General features: G+C 45.2%; 1 protein-coding gene across 4 annotated transcripts in view; it reads left to right on the forward strand.

Moving 5' to 3' along the window:
* Positions 1 to 16,591, forward strand: part of RNF165 (ring finger protein 165) — a 136,573-nt gene that overhangs the window by 65,476 nt on the left and 54,506 nt on the right. For all 4 annotated transcript variants that reach the window (XM_039545024.1, XM_039545023.1, XM_039545021.1 and 1 more), the window contains exons 4-7: positions 7,272 to 7,401; positions 9,784 to 9,888; positions 12,424 to 12,519; positions 14,826 to 14,932. In XM_039545024.1, the coding sequence (XP_039400958.1) occupies positions 7,272 to 7,401; positions 9,784 to 9,888; positions 12,424 to 12,519; positions 14,826 to 14,932 (438 nt within the window). The remainder of the gene's footprint in view (positions 1 to 7,271; positions 7,402 to 9,783; positions 9,889 to 12,423; positions 12,520 to 14,825; positions 14,933 to 16,591) is intronic.

Genomic DNA, 16,591 nt, shown 5'->3' on the forward strand with positions numbered 1-16,591 from the left:
TTGCAGCAGGTGGAAGGTGTGTATCTATTGTGCGCCTGGGAGATTGTAGGCCTAAGCTTGCCCACGACTAAAGGCCACCCTCCACCTGAGCAGGAGGGGCCAGTGGTCCCAGGCCACAAGTAAATGCAGGGGACAGCAAATGAAAAAAACAGGAGTGGGTGTGCAGGTCATAGGACAAAACTCCGGCATCCAGAGAGCAGAGAGCCCCAGACAGTACCCACTGCTCCTCAAAGGCATCCAGGGAGTCAGTGGATGCTGCCCAGAGGAACTCTGCCCAGACGTATGACCGGAAATAGAAGAAAAGCTGCCTATACCACCTGGGATTCCCAGGTGGTCTCTCATCCAAGTACTAGCCAGGCCCAGGATTAGTTTAGCTTCTGAAATCAGACAAGATCAGGTGCATTCTATCTGTTACGGCCTTGGAAGGTGTGTAGTGGATGAGGCAGGGACTGCAGGGAAGAGGAAGGAGGATCTCTTGGTTAAGGCAGTTGAATGCTGCCCAGGAGAGCTGGATTCTATCCTTGCCTCTGTCACCATGTTATTGTGCAGTGGGAGGCAATTCATTTAAACCAAACTTTTCACAGGAATTGTGTGTTCCTCATTTTCTGGGTTCCTAATTTAAGAGCCTGAGGTCTGATTTGTGGAAGTGCTGAATACTCACAGCTAAAACTGAAGTCAAGGGGAGCTGTGCTTGGAACAGATACAGAGCTGTGTAATGCTAAGCACCCAAAACTAGTAGATAATTTTGACTTTAATCTCTCTGTACCTCAGTTCCCCATCTGTAAAATGGGGATAATAGCACCCCTCATCTCCCGAGGGTGTTCTGAAAACAAATTAATACTTGTGAAGTGCTCGGCTACTGTAGCAATGGGAATGACAGAAAAGCCCACTGGGAAATTAATCATTCCATTGTCAGGACACGGTTTGAATAGTGTGCAGTGAAAAAGGCGTGTGTCTACATTGAACGATGAGGGAAAAACAAATTATTGAATAGCTGCTCAATAAATGAGCACAGTCCAGTCTGCACACTGAATGTGGTGGGGCTGCTGTAGAAAAAATAGCATGTGGTCATGTAATTAAAGACTGGAACATAATGCATATGCACAAGGGGGACGAATTAAGGTTGCATAGACAACCTGAACTCTGGCATTTCCTAATTTGTGACTTTGGAACCTTTGAAGTTCAGTATAAATATGGCCTGATTCTTCTGTCTCTTTTTCTCGAGCATTCCCATTATTGAAACCAATGAGAGCAGAATTTGGCCCAGTTTCTATGCGCTGACAAGTGCTTTAGGTTCTCTCTAGATGGAATAGTGCTCTGTGTGTGTGTGTGTGGTGTTAATTATGCTCATTATAAAGCACCACTTAACTTCCTATTTTTGCCTTGGTTGTTCAATAATCTTATAAAACTGAAGGAGTGGCAGTCAGGAAATCATATAGTATGTGTGTATATATACCTTTGGGTGACTCATCTCCCCTCAGGGTGCTTGTACTAACTAGTCTACCCGGTGACAGATGTAAAAACATTCTTGTAACGTATTAATACATCAGTGGAGACTGCGTTCACTTGAAGGCAAGGGAGTGTATTTTTACATGAAAAGAGGATGGGTAGAATTGCTGAAAGTGATCAGGTATCTCCAGCAGTCAACACCTTTATTAAAACATAAAACAATCCCTTTGTCCCACAAATTGTCTTCTGAATATGCAGTTAGTGAGTCTGCTCTAACCTGTTATCCTGGCTCTAATCCTTCAGTTATTATTTCCAAGTGAGATGAGTCCTACAGGCATTGCAATAAGACGTGAATCTATGATGTCCATGCAGCAGAATGCTGTGCTGGTGCTGGCTTGTGCTATGTTGGTGGTGGTTGTTTTTGCTTTCCCCAGCTGGCTTGTCATATTTATTCATTTCAAAATGCTCAGAAAACATCCAATATGGTCTGTTAGTTGAGATCCTCCTGCCTGAGAAGCAACATCATGTAGTGGGTGTGATTTTTTTTTTTTTTAAGTTAGGTGTACAATTGTGTGGTTAATTTGGTGATGCAATTATAGTGCTGCAGTTGCATGTGTACATTGTGTAATTGTGCAGACACGTGACGTGCACTTGAGGATGCCTCGTCATATGAATAGGATACCCATCTATCTGACTTTTCCAGTCACACGCTGTATAACCTTAGACAATTAACTTCACCTTGGTGGGCCTCTGTTTCTTTTGCCATGTTTTATCTATTTTGACTGTGAGATCTTTGGGGCAGGGATTGTTTCTCGGTGTGTGTTTGTACAGCTCCTAGCAGAGTGGGGCCATGACCTCATTTGGGGCCTCTAGGCACTAGAGTAATTTACATTATAATTGGTGTAGTGGGGGAGGGAAAGGGATTTAACACTCTTGGGGTGGGCCTGTCATGAAACAATTTGTTTACTGTTCTCCATGTAACTCAGTCCTCTCCAGCATGGTCACAACACCATGCACTCTGTGGGTCTAAGGGCTCAGGGAAGGTTAGTGAGACGATTCTTTGGGATACATGCTATGACTCGGGTATCCTGGGGGGAGCCAGCTGAGGTCACTCAACTAGAGTGGGCTGCAAAGAATGGGGTAGACAATCCCCAAAGCTGGTGGACATTCCAATACTTAGATTTACCAAGCCAGCACTAAGCAGCTTCTGTTATATCTTACTGGTTATTCAGAAGTCCAAAACACAGTTCCTTTAAAGGAACCCAGCCTCAGGCCTGCACCTAGTTACCCAAGTCAGATATGATGAAGATTAATGAAAATCTTATTTCATCGTATACAAAATTCTACCAATTCCAAAGGATCGGACACATTACCAACCAGGTTAATGAATATTCCAGTTCTTACCCAAACACATGCTTACAGACAATTCTTAACAACTAAACTAAAATGTATTAAAAAAGAAAGAGAGAGAGTATGGTTAAAAGATCAATATAAATACAGACAAGTTCAATACTTGAGGTTCAGATTCATAGCAGCGATGGTAAGCTGTATAGTTGCAAAGAGTTCTTTTAGATTTTAGTCCACAGATTATAGTCCAATGTCCAATATCATATTCAGGGCGGTCCAGTTAGCACTGGGATCTCAATCTTGTGGCTTAAACTTCCCCTGCATTGAGCATCAAGCAGATCTGAGATAAAAAAGATTGGGACCCAAGCATCTTTTATACAGTTCAGGTCTTCTTTGATACGTTAGAGTCCCCTGGGGAACAATAAGCCCTCATTTTTTAAGCATTATTCACACAGATTAACATAAGGCAATTGCCTGTTTTTCCACCATTCACAGGTGATTTGCTATACACTTCAAAGAGAGATGAATACAGAGATATCCCACGTTTACAGTTCATTTAAATGCTAGGATGTTCCTTTAGCTCTGAATTAACAGAATACAGCATACACAGGGACTGTTGATTACATTGTTAACCACTACCTGTATATAAGGAGGAGTCCTTGTGGCACCTTAGAGACTAACAAATTTATTTGGGCATAAGCTTTCATGTATTTATACCTGCTCCTGTATTTTTCACTTCATGCATCTGATGCGGTGGGTTCTAGCCCACGACAGCTTATGCCCAAATACATTTGTTAGTCTCTAAGGTTCCACAAGAACTCCTCATTGTTTTTGCTGATACAGATGAACTCGGCTACCACTCTGAAACCTGTACCCATATCTATGTAAATACACAAAAACACCAACATTATCTCCCCATATGTCTTTAAGGGTTGAATTTGAGTCATTCATCCTGCATCGTGTTTAACCCTGTCTGACCATGCATCACACATGCTGTGCTCAGGCTCTGTGCTACAAGTGAGGGGTGTGATTTCCCTGCTGGTGTCTGCAGACTTGGGCTAGCACTCCTTGAGTTAGTGTGAGTATAAATAGCAGGGTAGCCATGGTAGCACTGGTAACGGAGGCTTGGCTGTGCTGTGCCGAGTACAAACCTACATGAAAGCAGTGGGTATGTACTCTGTGTGGCTCAGCTGTGCGGCCCCTCTGCTGCTGCTGCTGCTACTGTGGCTACCTTGCTATTTATATTCACAGTAACTCGATGAGCACTAGTGCAAGTGCATGTACACGAACGAGGAAATCACACTGCGAGCTCATAGTGTAGATGGAGCCTCTGCTGACTTTCTCAGCTTCCTGTTGAAGGAGCAAAGCCCTGCTGCTTGGCCCTCTCAGCCCTAGCAATCAGTACCCAGTGGTGTGCATTTCAAAGCACTCTATTCAAGGAAAAGAATTAGAAATCAGTGGCTGATGGTAGGCACCTAAAATGCACATTTAGACACCTGTATAATAGTGATTTGGTTTGCAGAGGCGTAAATATCCCAACTTTCTCTCACCCTAAATGGAGCTGTGGGTGCTCAGCACCTTTGAAAATCTAGCCACTTTTAGGTAGATGCCAAAGTCTGGATTTGGGTGCCTAACTTTGGCCATCCAAATTTGAAAATATTGATCTTAGTTTTTAAAAGAAATGAAAGCGGATGTTCTCATCAACACTTCTAGGCCCCCTAGCCAGTTGGGCCCACAGCCACAGGGAGGTAGGAAAACCCAAGATGCACAGACAGGAGAGGCTTAATGGTCTCTTCTTAGACCCTGATCCTGCAAAGACATCCATGCAAACAGCCTCCTGCACCAACCCCAAGTTCCAATGGCTACAGTAGAGCTAGGCATCGATGCAGGGGTCTTCTGGGGCAGATGCCATTGTAGGAATGGGCCCCTAGATTATAATAAGGTCCTTGAAAGCAAAGAGTCGTTACTCTCTCTGTATAGCATCATGCATACCTATGTCACTATTATGTACAGGTCTGTCTCATCTTACGCGGGGGTTCCATTCTGTGGTTAGCGCGTAAAGCGAAAACCGCGTATAGTCAAAATTACATTGAGTTGAATGGCGGATGGAATCACCCACACTACAGAAACGGTATTTAAATTGTTATTTTTCTCTTTTTTTGTTTTGTTTTTGCCAACCGTGTAAAGCTGAAATCGCGCACGTTAAATGCGCGTAAGATGCGACAGACCTGTATGTCTATCATAATAACTAGCAGTAGAGCCACGAATAGACAACTGGATCACACTGCTTCTCCCTCCCTCTCTCTCTGTGAATTCTTAATCTTATCTTTTCCATACTAAGTATTACTGGGGCAGCTTTTAAATCTCTCCTCATATGTCAGTCTCCCTCCTGCAAGACCTTGCATCCTTCTGTGGGCCTTCTTCTGGTCTGAGGCTTGGCAGCCCTGCTCCATTTGAGATCCCGCATGACAGGAGGCATGGTACAACCAAGCAAAGGGCAGGAATAGGCCAGAGGAATGGGCATTGGAGTTCTCTCCTCCCCTCAGGATGTTTCAAGCAGCAGTGCTGCCAAAGACTTCTACAGTGACTGTGTCTTCCTGTCTGTCATCCGCTGCTGAGGGAAAGCAGCTTCCACAGTCACTTGAAGAAATGTTTTGATAGCTCATAACGAGCCTCAGTGCCAGCTGCTCTCTTCCTCCACTTAAGGAAAAGGAAGTTTGAGGATGGAATGAAAAGGCAATCCCTCCGTTCTCATTAGCTTCACTTTGGCAAGTGCTAATACAGTGGTTATTAGAGTGCCTGCTTTTGTCATTCTGATAAAGTGACCAACATTCAAAGCACTGTTTGCTACAAGATTTCTCTTGCTGGCGAGCCAAGGGATCTGTTAATTGAATTACTGATGGAGATAACATGCTAGCTCTCTGCCCTTGGACTCCAGGAATCAAGAGGGTGGGGTTTGCCAGCACGGTTTAACTCACAGGTTTGTGTCTGTGTGTGTGCACTGGAGGGATCCCCGCTGGAGGGCTTATGGAGATCATAAATTTCTGTCTAGAGAAAGCGTGAGAAATGCATTGAGACAAACTGTATCTTTTTTCTGAGATTACAACAGTGGTGGAGTCTCCATCTCTAGATGTCTCCAGATCAAGATTAGAGGCCTTTCTGGAAGAGATGCTTTAGCCAAACACAAGTGGTTAAGCTCAACACAGGAGTAGCTGGGTTAAATTCTTTGGCCTGTGTCACACAAGAGGTCTGACTAGATGATCATCTAATCTATGAACAGACTAGATGGTCTAATGGTCTTTTCTGGCTTTAAAATTGATGAACTTCTATCCTTATGACTCCAGCCCACTTTCTGCCCCGTTCCCCTCAGATGTATTCCTTTCCCCCTCCTATATATTGCTTCCTTGTCTTTGTTTTCTTTTAATAATAATTTTGCAGTTCAGAGGCTTTGGGCACCTGACTGATTAGGGTAAGGTATGTACCATCTCACTTTGTGCTGTGAACCACTGTGCTCTCATAAGCCAAGCAATCATAGATGAGTTTATCCCTGGGATGATAAATCTCCAGTGACTACACAAGTGCTGCAGAAAGCATTGTAGGTGGGACTCTGAGTCAGCATTGGACCATTTCCCCTGTGATCTGTTAGGTGGTTCTGTTCTATGGGCTGGGCCAGTTTTGAATATTATGTGAATTCCAGCTCTTGTTCCCACAGTCATATGTGACCAAGTCCTAGCGGTGTTCTGGCTTAATTCCAATTTGGGTGATTGGTATTATTCTGCCTACCTAAAATTCTCCTTGTAGTTTCAGTTCTTCTCTCGCTGTGCCACTGTTGCTGTACTCTGTTAAACCGATGCTTTGTTTCACATTGGAAGTGATTGCATTTTAGAGGAGGATGAGGCATCTCCTATGTTTTAAAAGTATATAAGCGAAGTATGATTAGTATTAATAAAAAAATAAAGTGGAAAGGGCAGATTCTATAGCCAGTAGAATTACTCCAGATTTACACTGGCATGAGCGAAAACAAAATCTGGCCTGTTCAGAACCTGTTGATTCACATTGCCTTACCCGTCATATCCTGGAGGACTAATAAGGCTACTAAATTTTTATTCATCCACCTATGAAGCCAGTGGGCCTATTTCTCTACTGCCTTGCACATATGCAAATCACGACTCTTACCACCGCTTTACACACACCTTGTCAAAGTGTAAGTGACTTGCACAAAGAGCAAGACCATGGAGAATCGGACCTAGTTCGTGCTGTAAAGCTGGAGTAACTACCGATGTCAGTGGCATCGCTCTGGATTTGCACCGTTGTAGCTGAGAATGGGACCCAATGAACTGCGTGCACGGCATGTGAGAGCATACTATGAATTGTAACTGGCAGCGTATAGGGGCTTAGAAATAAAGTGAGGCCGGTAAAAGAAAGATTGGATTTGTTTTTTCTTTATATATGTATTTTTGGTCTCATTCTTACAGGGATCTTAGTGTTGATGCTGGACTGACGCACGCCCAGTTCCAGGTCAGGCCAGTTCCTCAGCACTATCAACATTATTTAGCTACGTCTAGAATGCACCATTTCCCCAGAAACGCATCCTCAACGCAGATGGTAAGTGAAACACTTCTGCCTGGAAATGTTTTATGCATTGTCTGCCAGAAGGCAGTCAAAATAAAGGCTGTTATCTTTCCATCACCTGTCTTCTAAGAGTCCCACTTATCTCTGGCTGTGGGAAGGAGTCTGCCTGAGAGGATAAGAGTGCGTCATTGTACTCATTGGGCAGGAAAAGTAAATCGGATTAGTTCTATTACCTTCAGTGGAGCTACACCGATTTTACACTAGCTGGCCCACAAAATGTAGACAGAATGGAAAAGATATGGAATACTGTACCACTGTAGATATTAGGGTAAATTCCGCTCCCAGATAACCCACTGTAAATCAATGGAGTAAATCAATGAAGTCAATGGAGTTGCTCCAGATTCATACTGGTTTAGCTGAGAGCAGAATTTGAGTAATTGGTCCTGATGCTCATGTAGACTAAGCACTATTTACACCATTCTGGCAATGTAAAGCAGCCTTGAAGTGTATTTAAATGTAATTTAATCCCTTTGTAGTGCAGAGTGCTGTAAAGGGACTTTAAGAGGTCAGACTGGAATCTAGATCAGGGGTAGGCAACCTATGGCACGGGTGCCAAAGGCGGCACGCGAGCTGATTTTCAGTGGCACTCACACTGCCCGGGTCCTGGTCATCAGTCCGGGGGGCTCTGCATTTAAATTTAATTTTAAATGAAGCTTCTTAAACATTGTAAAAGCCTTATTTGCTTTACATACAACAATAGTTTAGTTATATATTATAGACTTATAGAAAGAGACCTTCTAAAAACGTTAAAATGTGATACCGGCACGTGAAACCTTAAATTAGAGTGAATAAATGAAGATTTATGAAGACCCCACTTTGGAAAGGTTGCCGACCCCTGATCTAGATGATCATGATGGTCCCTTCTGACCTTAAAGTCTCTGCATCTCTGAGAATCATTCCCGCTGTATCTCCTTCCACTCAAAAGGATCCTTGACACAAATCTTTGAAGCCTATTCCTATTAGCATTTTAAAGGAGACCAACAGCATGAACATCACCCAGGTATTTTTTTGAGGAGGTGTTACCAGTATAACTCCTGCAGTATGTTAAAACTAAATGAATTACACCTCTACCTCGATATAACGATGTCCTCAGGAGCCAAAAAATCTTACCTCGTTATAGGTGAAACCACGTTATATTGAACTTGCTTTGATCCGCCAGAGCACGCAGGCCCCCCCCCGGAGCACTGCTTTACCGCGTTATATCCGAATTCATGTTATATCGGGTCGCGTTATATCGGGGTAGAGGTGTATTCACTTTTCACCATATATGGTATTAATTGTATGAGTTCAAAAATCATCAGTCAGATCCTCCCCCCAAAAAGCATGCTCTTAAAAACAAATGCTGTTTTGGGGCCCCTCTCCTTCTCTTCAAGATTTGTGACTCTTGAAGAGAAGTCCCCACTATCTGGTTTGTGTGTGATTGTTTCAAGATGAGATTTTAATGGGGATTGGGAATCTATTATCCTCTACAACCTTTAGGCTGTTTGTTAACTTTCTGCTCTTCACTTGACACAGATGATGATGATCAGTTTCACTTTGGCCATGTCTACACTAGAGACTTCACAGTGGCACAGCTGTACCGCTGCAGCTGTGCTCTGTAAGGTCTCCCGTGTGGCTGCCCCATGCCGATGGGAGAGAACTCTCCCATCAGCATCATTAACCATCCCCAATGAGTGGCGGTAGCTATGTTGACAGCAGAGTGTCTCCCACCAACACAGTGTCATCCGCACCAGTGCTTCTAGCTGTGTAACTTATGTCGCTCAGGAGTGTGTTTTTTCATAGGCTTAGTGATACTCTCCTGCTAGCAGGATGTGTTTTGGATGTTGACCCACAGTGTTGCCAACCGTAGCAATTTTATTGTGTCTTGTGATATTTGGGGGTTGTGTGTGTGTGTGTCTGTTTTTTTTCCTTAAAGCCCCCAGCTCCTGGAATCATGTGACTATGTGAGACTCCAAGCTTTCATTTTTTTCTTTAAAGTAAGTTTCTAGTTCTCCTGGTTTCAAAGAAAAGCTTGACAGTGTGACTCGAATGCTATGTAAATGGCTAAAAACCAGAGGACAAATAAACAGAACCCGAAATTTATTGCTAATTCTTTTTAAGCTGATCTCATGATTTTTGAATGCCTAGGGTTGGCAATACTGTACACAAAATTTAAAAAAATCACAATTGTATTTTTCCTGAGAGTAGATTTAATTAATAAAAACTCTGTGTTTTCTTTGTTTTAAAAGAAATCTTCATTTTGGGCCTCAAACTAGTTGTCAGTCTGCTCTGAAGTTTTGCACTTTAAAAAGATTTGATTTGAAGTCAGGGTTTTATGTGCTAATACAGGTAATTGTCTTCCCCCCTCCCACCCAGGTTGTCCATGAAATCAGAAACTACCCTTATCCTCAGCTTCAGTTACTTGCTCTTCAGGGACTGAATCCAAACAGGCACACGTCTGCCGTAAGGGAAAGTTATGAAGTAGGTACCTTCTGGTTTACATGATTGTTTCACCCTTTTTGCTTCCCTTGGAACCTGCATATGTCCTGTCATACATTTTTAAAACTGTTAGCTAGAGAACAGCCGTTCCAAACTGGAATATATGAACTAGGTCCAGGAATGCTAACTAGATAAGGGAGGGAGAGCTCAGTGGGTTGAGCATTGGCCTACCAAACCCAGCATTGTGAGTTCAATCCTTGATGGGGCCACTTGAGGGGATCTGGGGCAAAAGCAGTACCTGGTCCTGCTAGTGAAGGCAGGGGGCTGGACTCAATGACCCTTCAGGGTCCCTTCCAGTTCTAGGAGATAGGTGTATCTCTGTTTATTATGATGATGTAGTTAGGGTCTTATTCAAAGCTCATTGAAGTCAATGGAAAGATTCCCATCCAGGGGGCTTTGGATCAGACTCTTAGGGCTGGTCTATACTACGGGGGGAAATCGATCTAAGATACGCAACTTCAGCTACGTGAATAACGTAGCTGAAGTCGAAGTATCTTATATCGAATTACCTACCGTCCTCACGGTGCGGGATTGACGTCCGCGGCTCCCCATGTCGACTCCGCTACCGCCGTTCGGGTTGGTGGAGTTCCGGAGTCGACAGGAGCTCATTCGGGGATCGATATATCGCGTCTAGATGAGACGTGATATATCGATCCCCGAGAAATCGATTGCTACCCGCCGATATGGCGGGTAGTGAAGACGTAGCCTTAGTGGTTCACACCCCAATCCAGGTGTGGGGCACAGAACAGTTGGGAGCACAGATTTTACAGGTGTACATCCAGGCAGGCAGTTTTGAAACTTTGGCCCAGTTTGTACCTTCTCTGTGAAACATGCGGAGACAGTAGCACTTAACTGGCAAAATACTTGTGTCCAGATTATTTTAAACCATATCATTTTAATATCAATCTGGGTGGTAATGAAGTCTAGCAATTACAGTAAGGTGTCCTGTGTACCAGGACTCCTGGGTCCTACTTTTGGCTCTGGCTCAATGTGTGGCCATAAACATGTCACTTAATTTCTCAGTTTCATTTTTTCCTATCTGGAGATAAGACTCCACCTACTTCACAGGTGTGAATGGAGAATTAACTAATGTTTTCTAAATCACTAATTTGTAGAGAACGGCCTGACTGAAAACTGCTGATTCAAACACCCTGAACGTCTAAGTGTCAGAAACCCAGGTCTGGATTCTGTGGCTTGGGCCCATGTCTGTTAATTGTCATGGGATAAGGTCCTCTCATGGATTGGTGCCTGGTTAAAAGATAGGAAACAAAGGGTAGGAATAAATGGTTGGTTTTCAGAATGGAGAGAGGTAAATAGTGGTGTCCCCCAGGAGTCTGTACTTGGACCAGTCCTATTCAACGTATTCATAAATGACCTGGAAAAATGGGTAAACAGTGAGGTGGCAAAATTTGCAGATGATACAAAACTACTCAAGATAGTTAAATCCAAAGCAGACTGCGAAGAGTTCTCACGAAGGGATCTCACCAAATTGGCTGACTGGGCAATAAAATGGCAGATGAAATTCAATGTTGACGCACATTGGAGAACATAATCCCAACTATACATGTAAAATGATGGGGCCTAAATTAGCTGTTACCACTCAAGAAAGAGACGTTGGAGTCACTGTAGATAGTTCTCTGAAAACATCCACTCAATGTGCAGCAGCACTCAAAAAGCTAACAGAATGTTGGGAATCATTAGGAAAGGGATAGAAAAGATCATATTACCTCTATATAAATCCTGCGTGCAGATGTGGTCGTCCCATCTCAAAAAAGATATATTGGAATTGGAAAAGGTTCAGAAAAGGGGATGGAACAGCTTCCGTATGAGGAGAGATTAATGAAATTGGGACTTTTCATCTTGGAAAAGAGGTGACTCGGGGGGGTGGGGGGTATGATAGAGGTTTATAAAATCATGCCTGGTGTGGAGAAAGTAAATAAGGAAGTGTTATTTACTCCTTCTCATAACACAAGAACCAGGGGTCACCAAATGAAATTAATAGGCAGCGGGTTTAAACAAACAAAAGGAAGTATTTTTTCACACAACGCACAGTCAACCTGCGGAACTCTTTGCAAGAGGAGGTTGTGAAGGCCAAGACTATAACAGGGTTCAAAACAGCACTAGATAAATTAATGGAGGATAGGTCCATCAGTGGCTATTAGCCAGGATGGGCAGGGATGCTGTTCCTAGCCTCTGTTTTCCAGAAGCTGGGAATGGGTGATGGGACAGATCACTTGATGATTCCTTGTTCTGTTAATTCCTTCTGGGGCACTGGCCACTGTCGAAAGATACTGGGCTAGGTGGGCCTTTGGTCTGACCCAGTATGGCCGTTGTTATGTTCTTATGATAAAAGACTTCATGAAAGTGAAACATAGTATTATTAACCTGAGATTATATTTTCTCTGAATAAATGGTAAGAAAAGAACCTTACATTCTATGTTCATCACAAAGCAGAATGAATCTGCAGGGATAGTCTTGGGAGATTGTCATGTGCCTTGTGGATATTTTCTGCTTAAGGAGCTGCTGCAGCTGGAAGACAGATTAGGCAGCGTGAACCGGGGAGCTGTGCAGAACACCATCGAGAGGTTCACTTTCCCACACAAGTACAAAAAGGTGAGAAATCTGCCAGGGTTGAGTCTATAGGCAACTCTCCCAGCAGGTCTGACTTTCACTTCCTAAGGGAATGTTTAGCTGCTAAAGAAACATGTCTTGTCCCAGGATTCCTCATGGAGAGGAAATGGGAAGAAACTTGAGGTGTGTGTGTGTGCGCACGTGCCAAATTCAGGTTAGATTGAGGCCCAAACCAAAGCCTCAAATGCAGATGGGAGGAATTTGAAATCCAGAATCCCTATGGTTCATCTCCTGTTTGCTTATAATGTGTTGTGGGGATCGTAGGCTAAAGGGCCAGGGTAGCTCAGCTGGTTGTGCCTCAACCTTCTCCCACTCAGCAGTCTCAGTGCTCACACGTGTGTGTGTGTGTGTGTGTGTGTGTGAACTCTTGTCATTTATGCACACAAGCGATAGCACCTGCAGATTTCACACACACAGGCAAATGTCCCTTTTGAGTCCAAGTCCCCCACCAGGAAGACTCACGCAACGATGAGAGAATCTGCCCTCTCCCTTCAGTAACTGTGACATCTCCAGATTTTGTGATCAAAACTCCAGGAGCTCACTTTATTTTTGATCTACAAGGGAGGAGGAAGGAAAGTGGGGCCTGAGACTTTGACTCTGTTTTACTTGCTGGGCTGGGTTTAGATCATTCTCTCGCAGGAAAGGGAATGTGAGTAGAAAACAATGGGGAAAAGCTCATGGGCCGAATTCTACTTTCATTTATGAGGTCCATTAAAGACACTTTTTCTATTTGTACAGTGCCAAGCACAATGGGGCTAGGGCCTGTTGACATTAGCACAAGACAAATAACCGTTGCCATTCCAGAGTGATTGTGGTACCAGCAAACCTGCTGACGGGGGCAAAGAGGGCAATTGCCCCAGGGCCCGGGCAATTTAAAAGGGCCTGGGGGGCCCCTGTCACCGGCGGCAGTGCAGCAGAGCTAAGGCAGGCTTCCTGCCTGCCCTCGCACAGCACCACTCCTGGAAGTGGCCAGAATGGCCCTATGGCCCCTGGAGGGGGGGCAGGGTGTCTCTGCACGCTGCTGCTACCCCGAGTGCCGACTCCGCAGCTCCCATTAGCTGGGAACTGCGGCCAATGGGAGCTGTGGGGGGCAGTGCCTGCAGGCGGGGGTGGGCAGAGACCCCCTGCACCCCCCACCTAGGAACTGCGGCCAGACGGGTGTACCAGTCACGTTCGGGAGCTGCCTGAGGTAAGCACCGACCCCTTGACCCCTTTCTGCACCCCAACCCCCTACCCCAGCTTAGAGCCTGCACCACACACCCTAACTCCCTCCCAGAGCTCGCACCCTGCACCCCCTCCTGCATTCAAGCTCCCTCCGAGAGCCCACTCCCCGTCCTGTACCCAAACTCCTTCTCAGAGCCCTACCCTTCACCCTCCCCCACACCCCAACCCACTGCCCCGGCCTGGTGAAAGTGAGGGAGGGAGGGGAAGGCAAGCGACAGAGGGATTGGGGATAGAGTGAGCAGGGGCGTGGCCTCGGAGAAGGAGCAGGGCAGGGGTGGGGCCAAGGGTCTTTGGGTTTGCGCAGTTAGACAGTTGGCAACCCACCGGGCGGGCACGTGGAAGCCCTGGCCATACCAGAAGAGCGTGCCCAGCCAGCGCAGGCATAGCACCAGCCAAATGTCAGGCGGACTGTGTCCACGCAGCTTGTGTGGTGGGGGGGACCCAATGATTGTTCTGCCCTGGGCCCTGGAATTGCTGGCGGAGGCCCTGGGTACCAGGGTATTTTTAGTGGCATGGAAGCTACTGCAGTGAATGCTGGGTTGTGTACAAAGGGTCATGCTTCTAAAGTCTACAGGAAACAACTATAACTGGCAGGTATATGTTTGCAGATATCTCCTGGGATATACAGGTGCAGCATCAGTGGGAATTGTGCTGGAATATCCGAGAGTTGAACTGGGATTGTTATTGTTCACTGGAAATGTTCAAGAGACTGTGGAGGTTTCAGTACCTAAGAATGAATCATGACATTAATTGTGACATTAATGACTGTGACTTTAATCATAGAAGTCATGAGAAAGTGACTGCCTGGCTCCTTTGGGATGCTGACATTATTCTGTCTGCCTTTCCTCTCCTGGTACAATTTGACAGTTGGAGCATGAGTAGGAACTGGCATCCATCCCACTGTGGATTTTTGTCTGGGCAGGCTTCCCTGACCTGGTGGGTCCTTTCAGTTGGCAATGAAGCGCTTTCTGTTCAGATTCCTCCAGCTGCAGAGGCTTTGGAGAACAGTAGCGAGTCATAGTCTCTCCTTGTGCAATTACATTATGTCTTTAACCTTGTCACAGAGAAGACCACAGGAAGAAAAAGCTGAGAAGGAGGATGGGGAGGAGTCGGACACCGATGAGAAATGCACAATCTGTCTGTCTATGCTTGAAGACGGAGAAGACGTGAGGTATGATCTTTCCCACAGAGATTTTCTGGCTGTCAGATTCCCCCCGCTTACTTCCATTCATTTCCTGCTTGGTTTGGATTTGATTTTATTGGAAATCGTTCACCGCTGCGTGAGTATGTTTTTAAGACCGGCTGTCAATGCTCTTGTTCTGGTGAGCTCCCTTTGCAGGTGTCTGTAGGAAGCTAAACATCTTTAGGGTTCTCTCAAAGTCTATTTTATAAACTGGAGCTAAAGAGAGCTACGCTGCAGCACTAGGGCAAAGTTCTCAACAGTGACTTCTGCTTTTGGTCACCTGTTTCTGGGCCCCTGTGTTTTTAGGCTCACAGCACTGCAGATTTTAGTGCCAGTCAGTATTTGTGTGGCAGCAAGAGCCAGGCTGTTAGATAGCTAAGTCAGTGGCAAGTCTCACAGCTCCGATCTGTATGCAAGTCTCTATAGTTTTGGGGTCTTTGCATCTGGATTTTGGACTCAACCCATTATGACGGGAGTGGCTACAGGAAGACCTAGATTTCAAGTTCAGGGATGCTTGGATCTGGGGTTTTGCTTCAGGTTCCTCTTTAATCCAGCTGCTCAGTGCAAGTGTGTTTGGGAGGCTAGAGGGGGACGGCAACCAGAGTTTTCAGAGCCTTAAATGAGCCTCCAAAATTGGAAGCTGGGTCATGGCCACTTAGGAAATTTTGGGTTTCTTGGCAGAAAGTTCCCGCTGCCGTGAGCCAGAATGGCAACACAACGATGCTGCAGACAGCATGGAATGGCTGTGACCTTCCGTTGTACCCTAAAGTAACCAACCTGCAATAAGATACAGTAACTCCTCACTTAAATTCGTCCCGGTTAACGTTGTTTTGTTGTTATGTTGCTGATCAATTAGGGAACATGCTCGTTTAAAGTTGCACAATGCTCCCTTCTAATGTAATTTGGCAGCTGCCTGCTTTGTCCACTGCTTGCAGGAAGAGCAGCTCATTGCAGCTAGCTGGTGGGGGCTTGGAACCAGGGGGGACGAGCTGCCCCCCTATCAGCTCCCTGTTCCTCTAAGTTCCCTGTGCTGCAGCTGCCCAGCAGGCTAGCAATTGCCGCCATTGAGCTGTCCCTCCCCCACTGCCATGTGCTGCTCCTGCCCTCTGCCTTGGAGCTGCTCCCAGAGACTCCTGCTTGTTGTACAGGGGCAGAGGGGAAGTCAAGATGTGTGTCTCTGTCTCTGTCTGCCATGCTGTCTCCCCTCCCTCCATGCCTGCTGCCTTGTAGAGTGAGGCTACATTAACAACCAGGCTCAGTCAAATGCTAGTTCATCATTTAGCAGTGAGGCATTCCCTGGGAAATATCCCATCCTGTGACTCCTCCACCTCAACCAAGCTTCACAACATCATCGCTGTGTACCAGTATTAAACTGTTTGTTTAAAACTTATACTGCGTGTGTGTGTGTGTGTATATGTGTGTGTGTGTATATGTATATATATATAAACACATACTGTGTATATATATACATGTCTTTTGTCTGGTGAAAAAAATTTCCCTGGAACCTAACCCCTCATTTACATTAATTCTTATGGGGAAATTGGATTCGCTTAGCATCGTTTCGCTTAAAGTCGCATTTTTCAGGAACATAACTACAACGTTAAGTGAGGAGTTACTGTACTTTGGCTGTGCTTATCGCTGAGGTCC

This window comes from Mauremys reevesii, linkage group 6 (assembly GCF_016161935.1).
Source record: "Mauremys reevesii isolate NIE-2019 linkage group 6, ASM1616193v1, whole genome shotgun sequence".
In the NCBI taxonomy this organism is placed as follows: domain Eukaryota; kingdom Metazoa; phylum Chordata; order Testudines; family Geoemydidae; genus Mauremys; species Mauremys reevesii.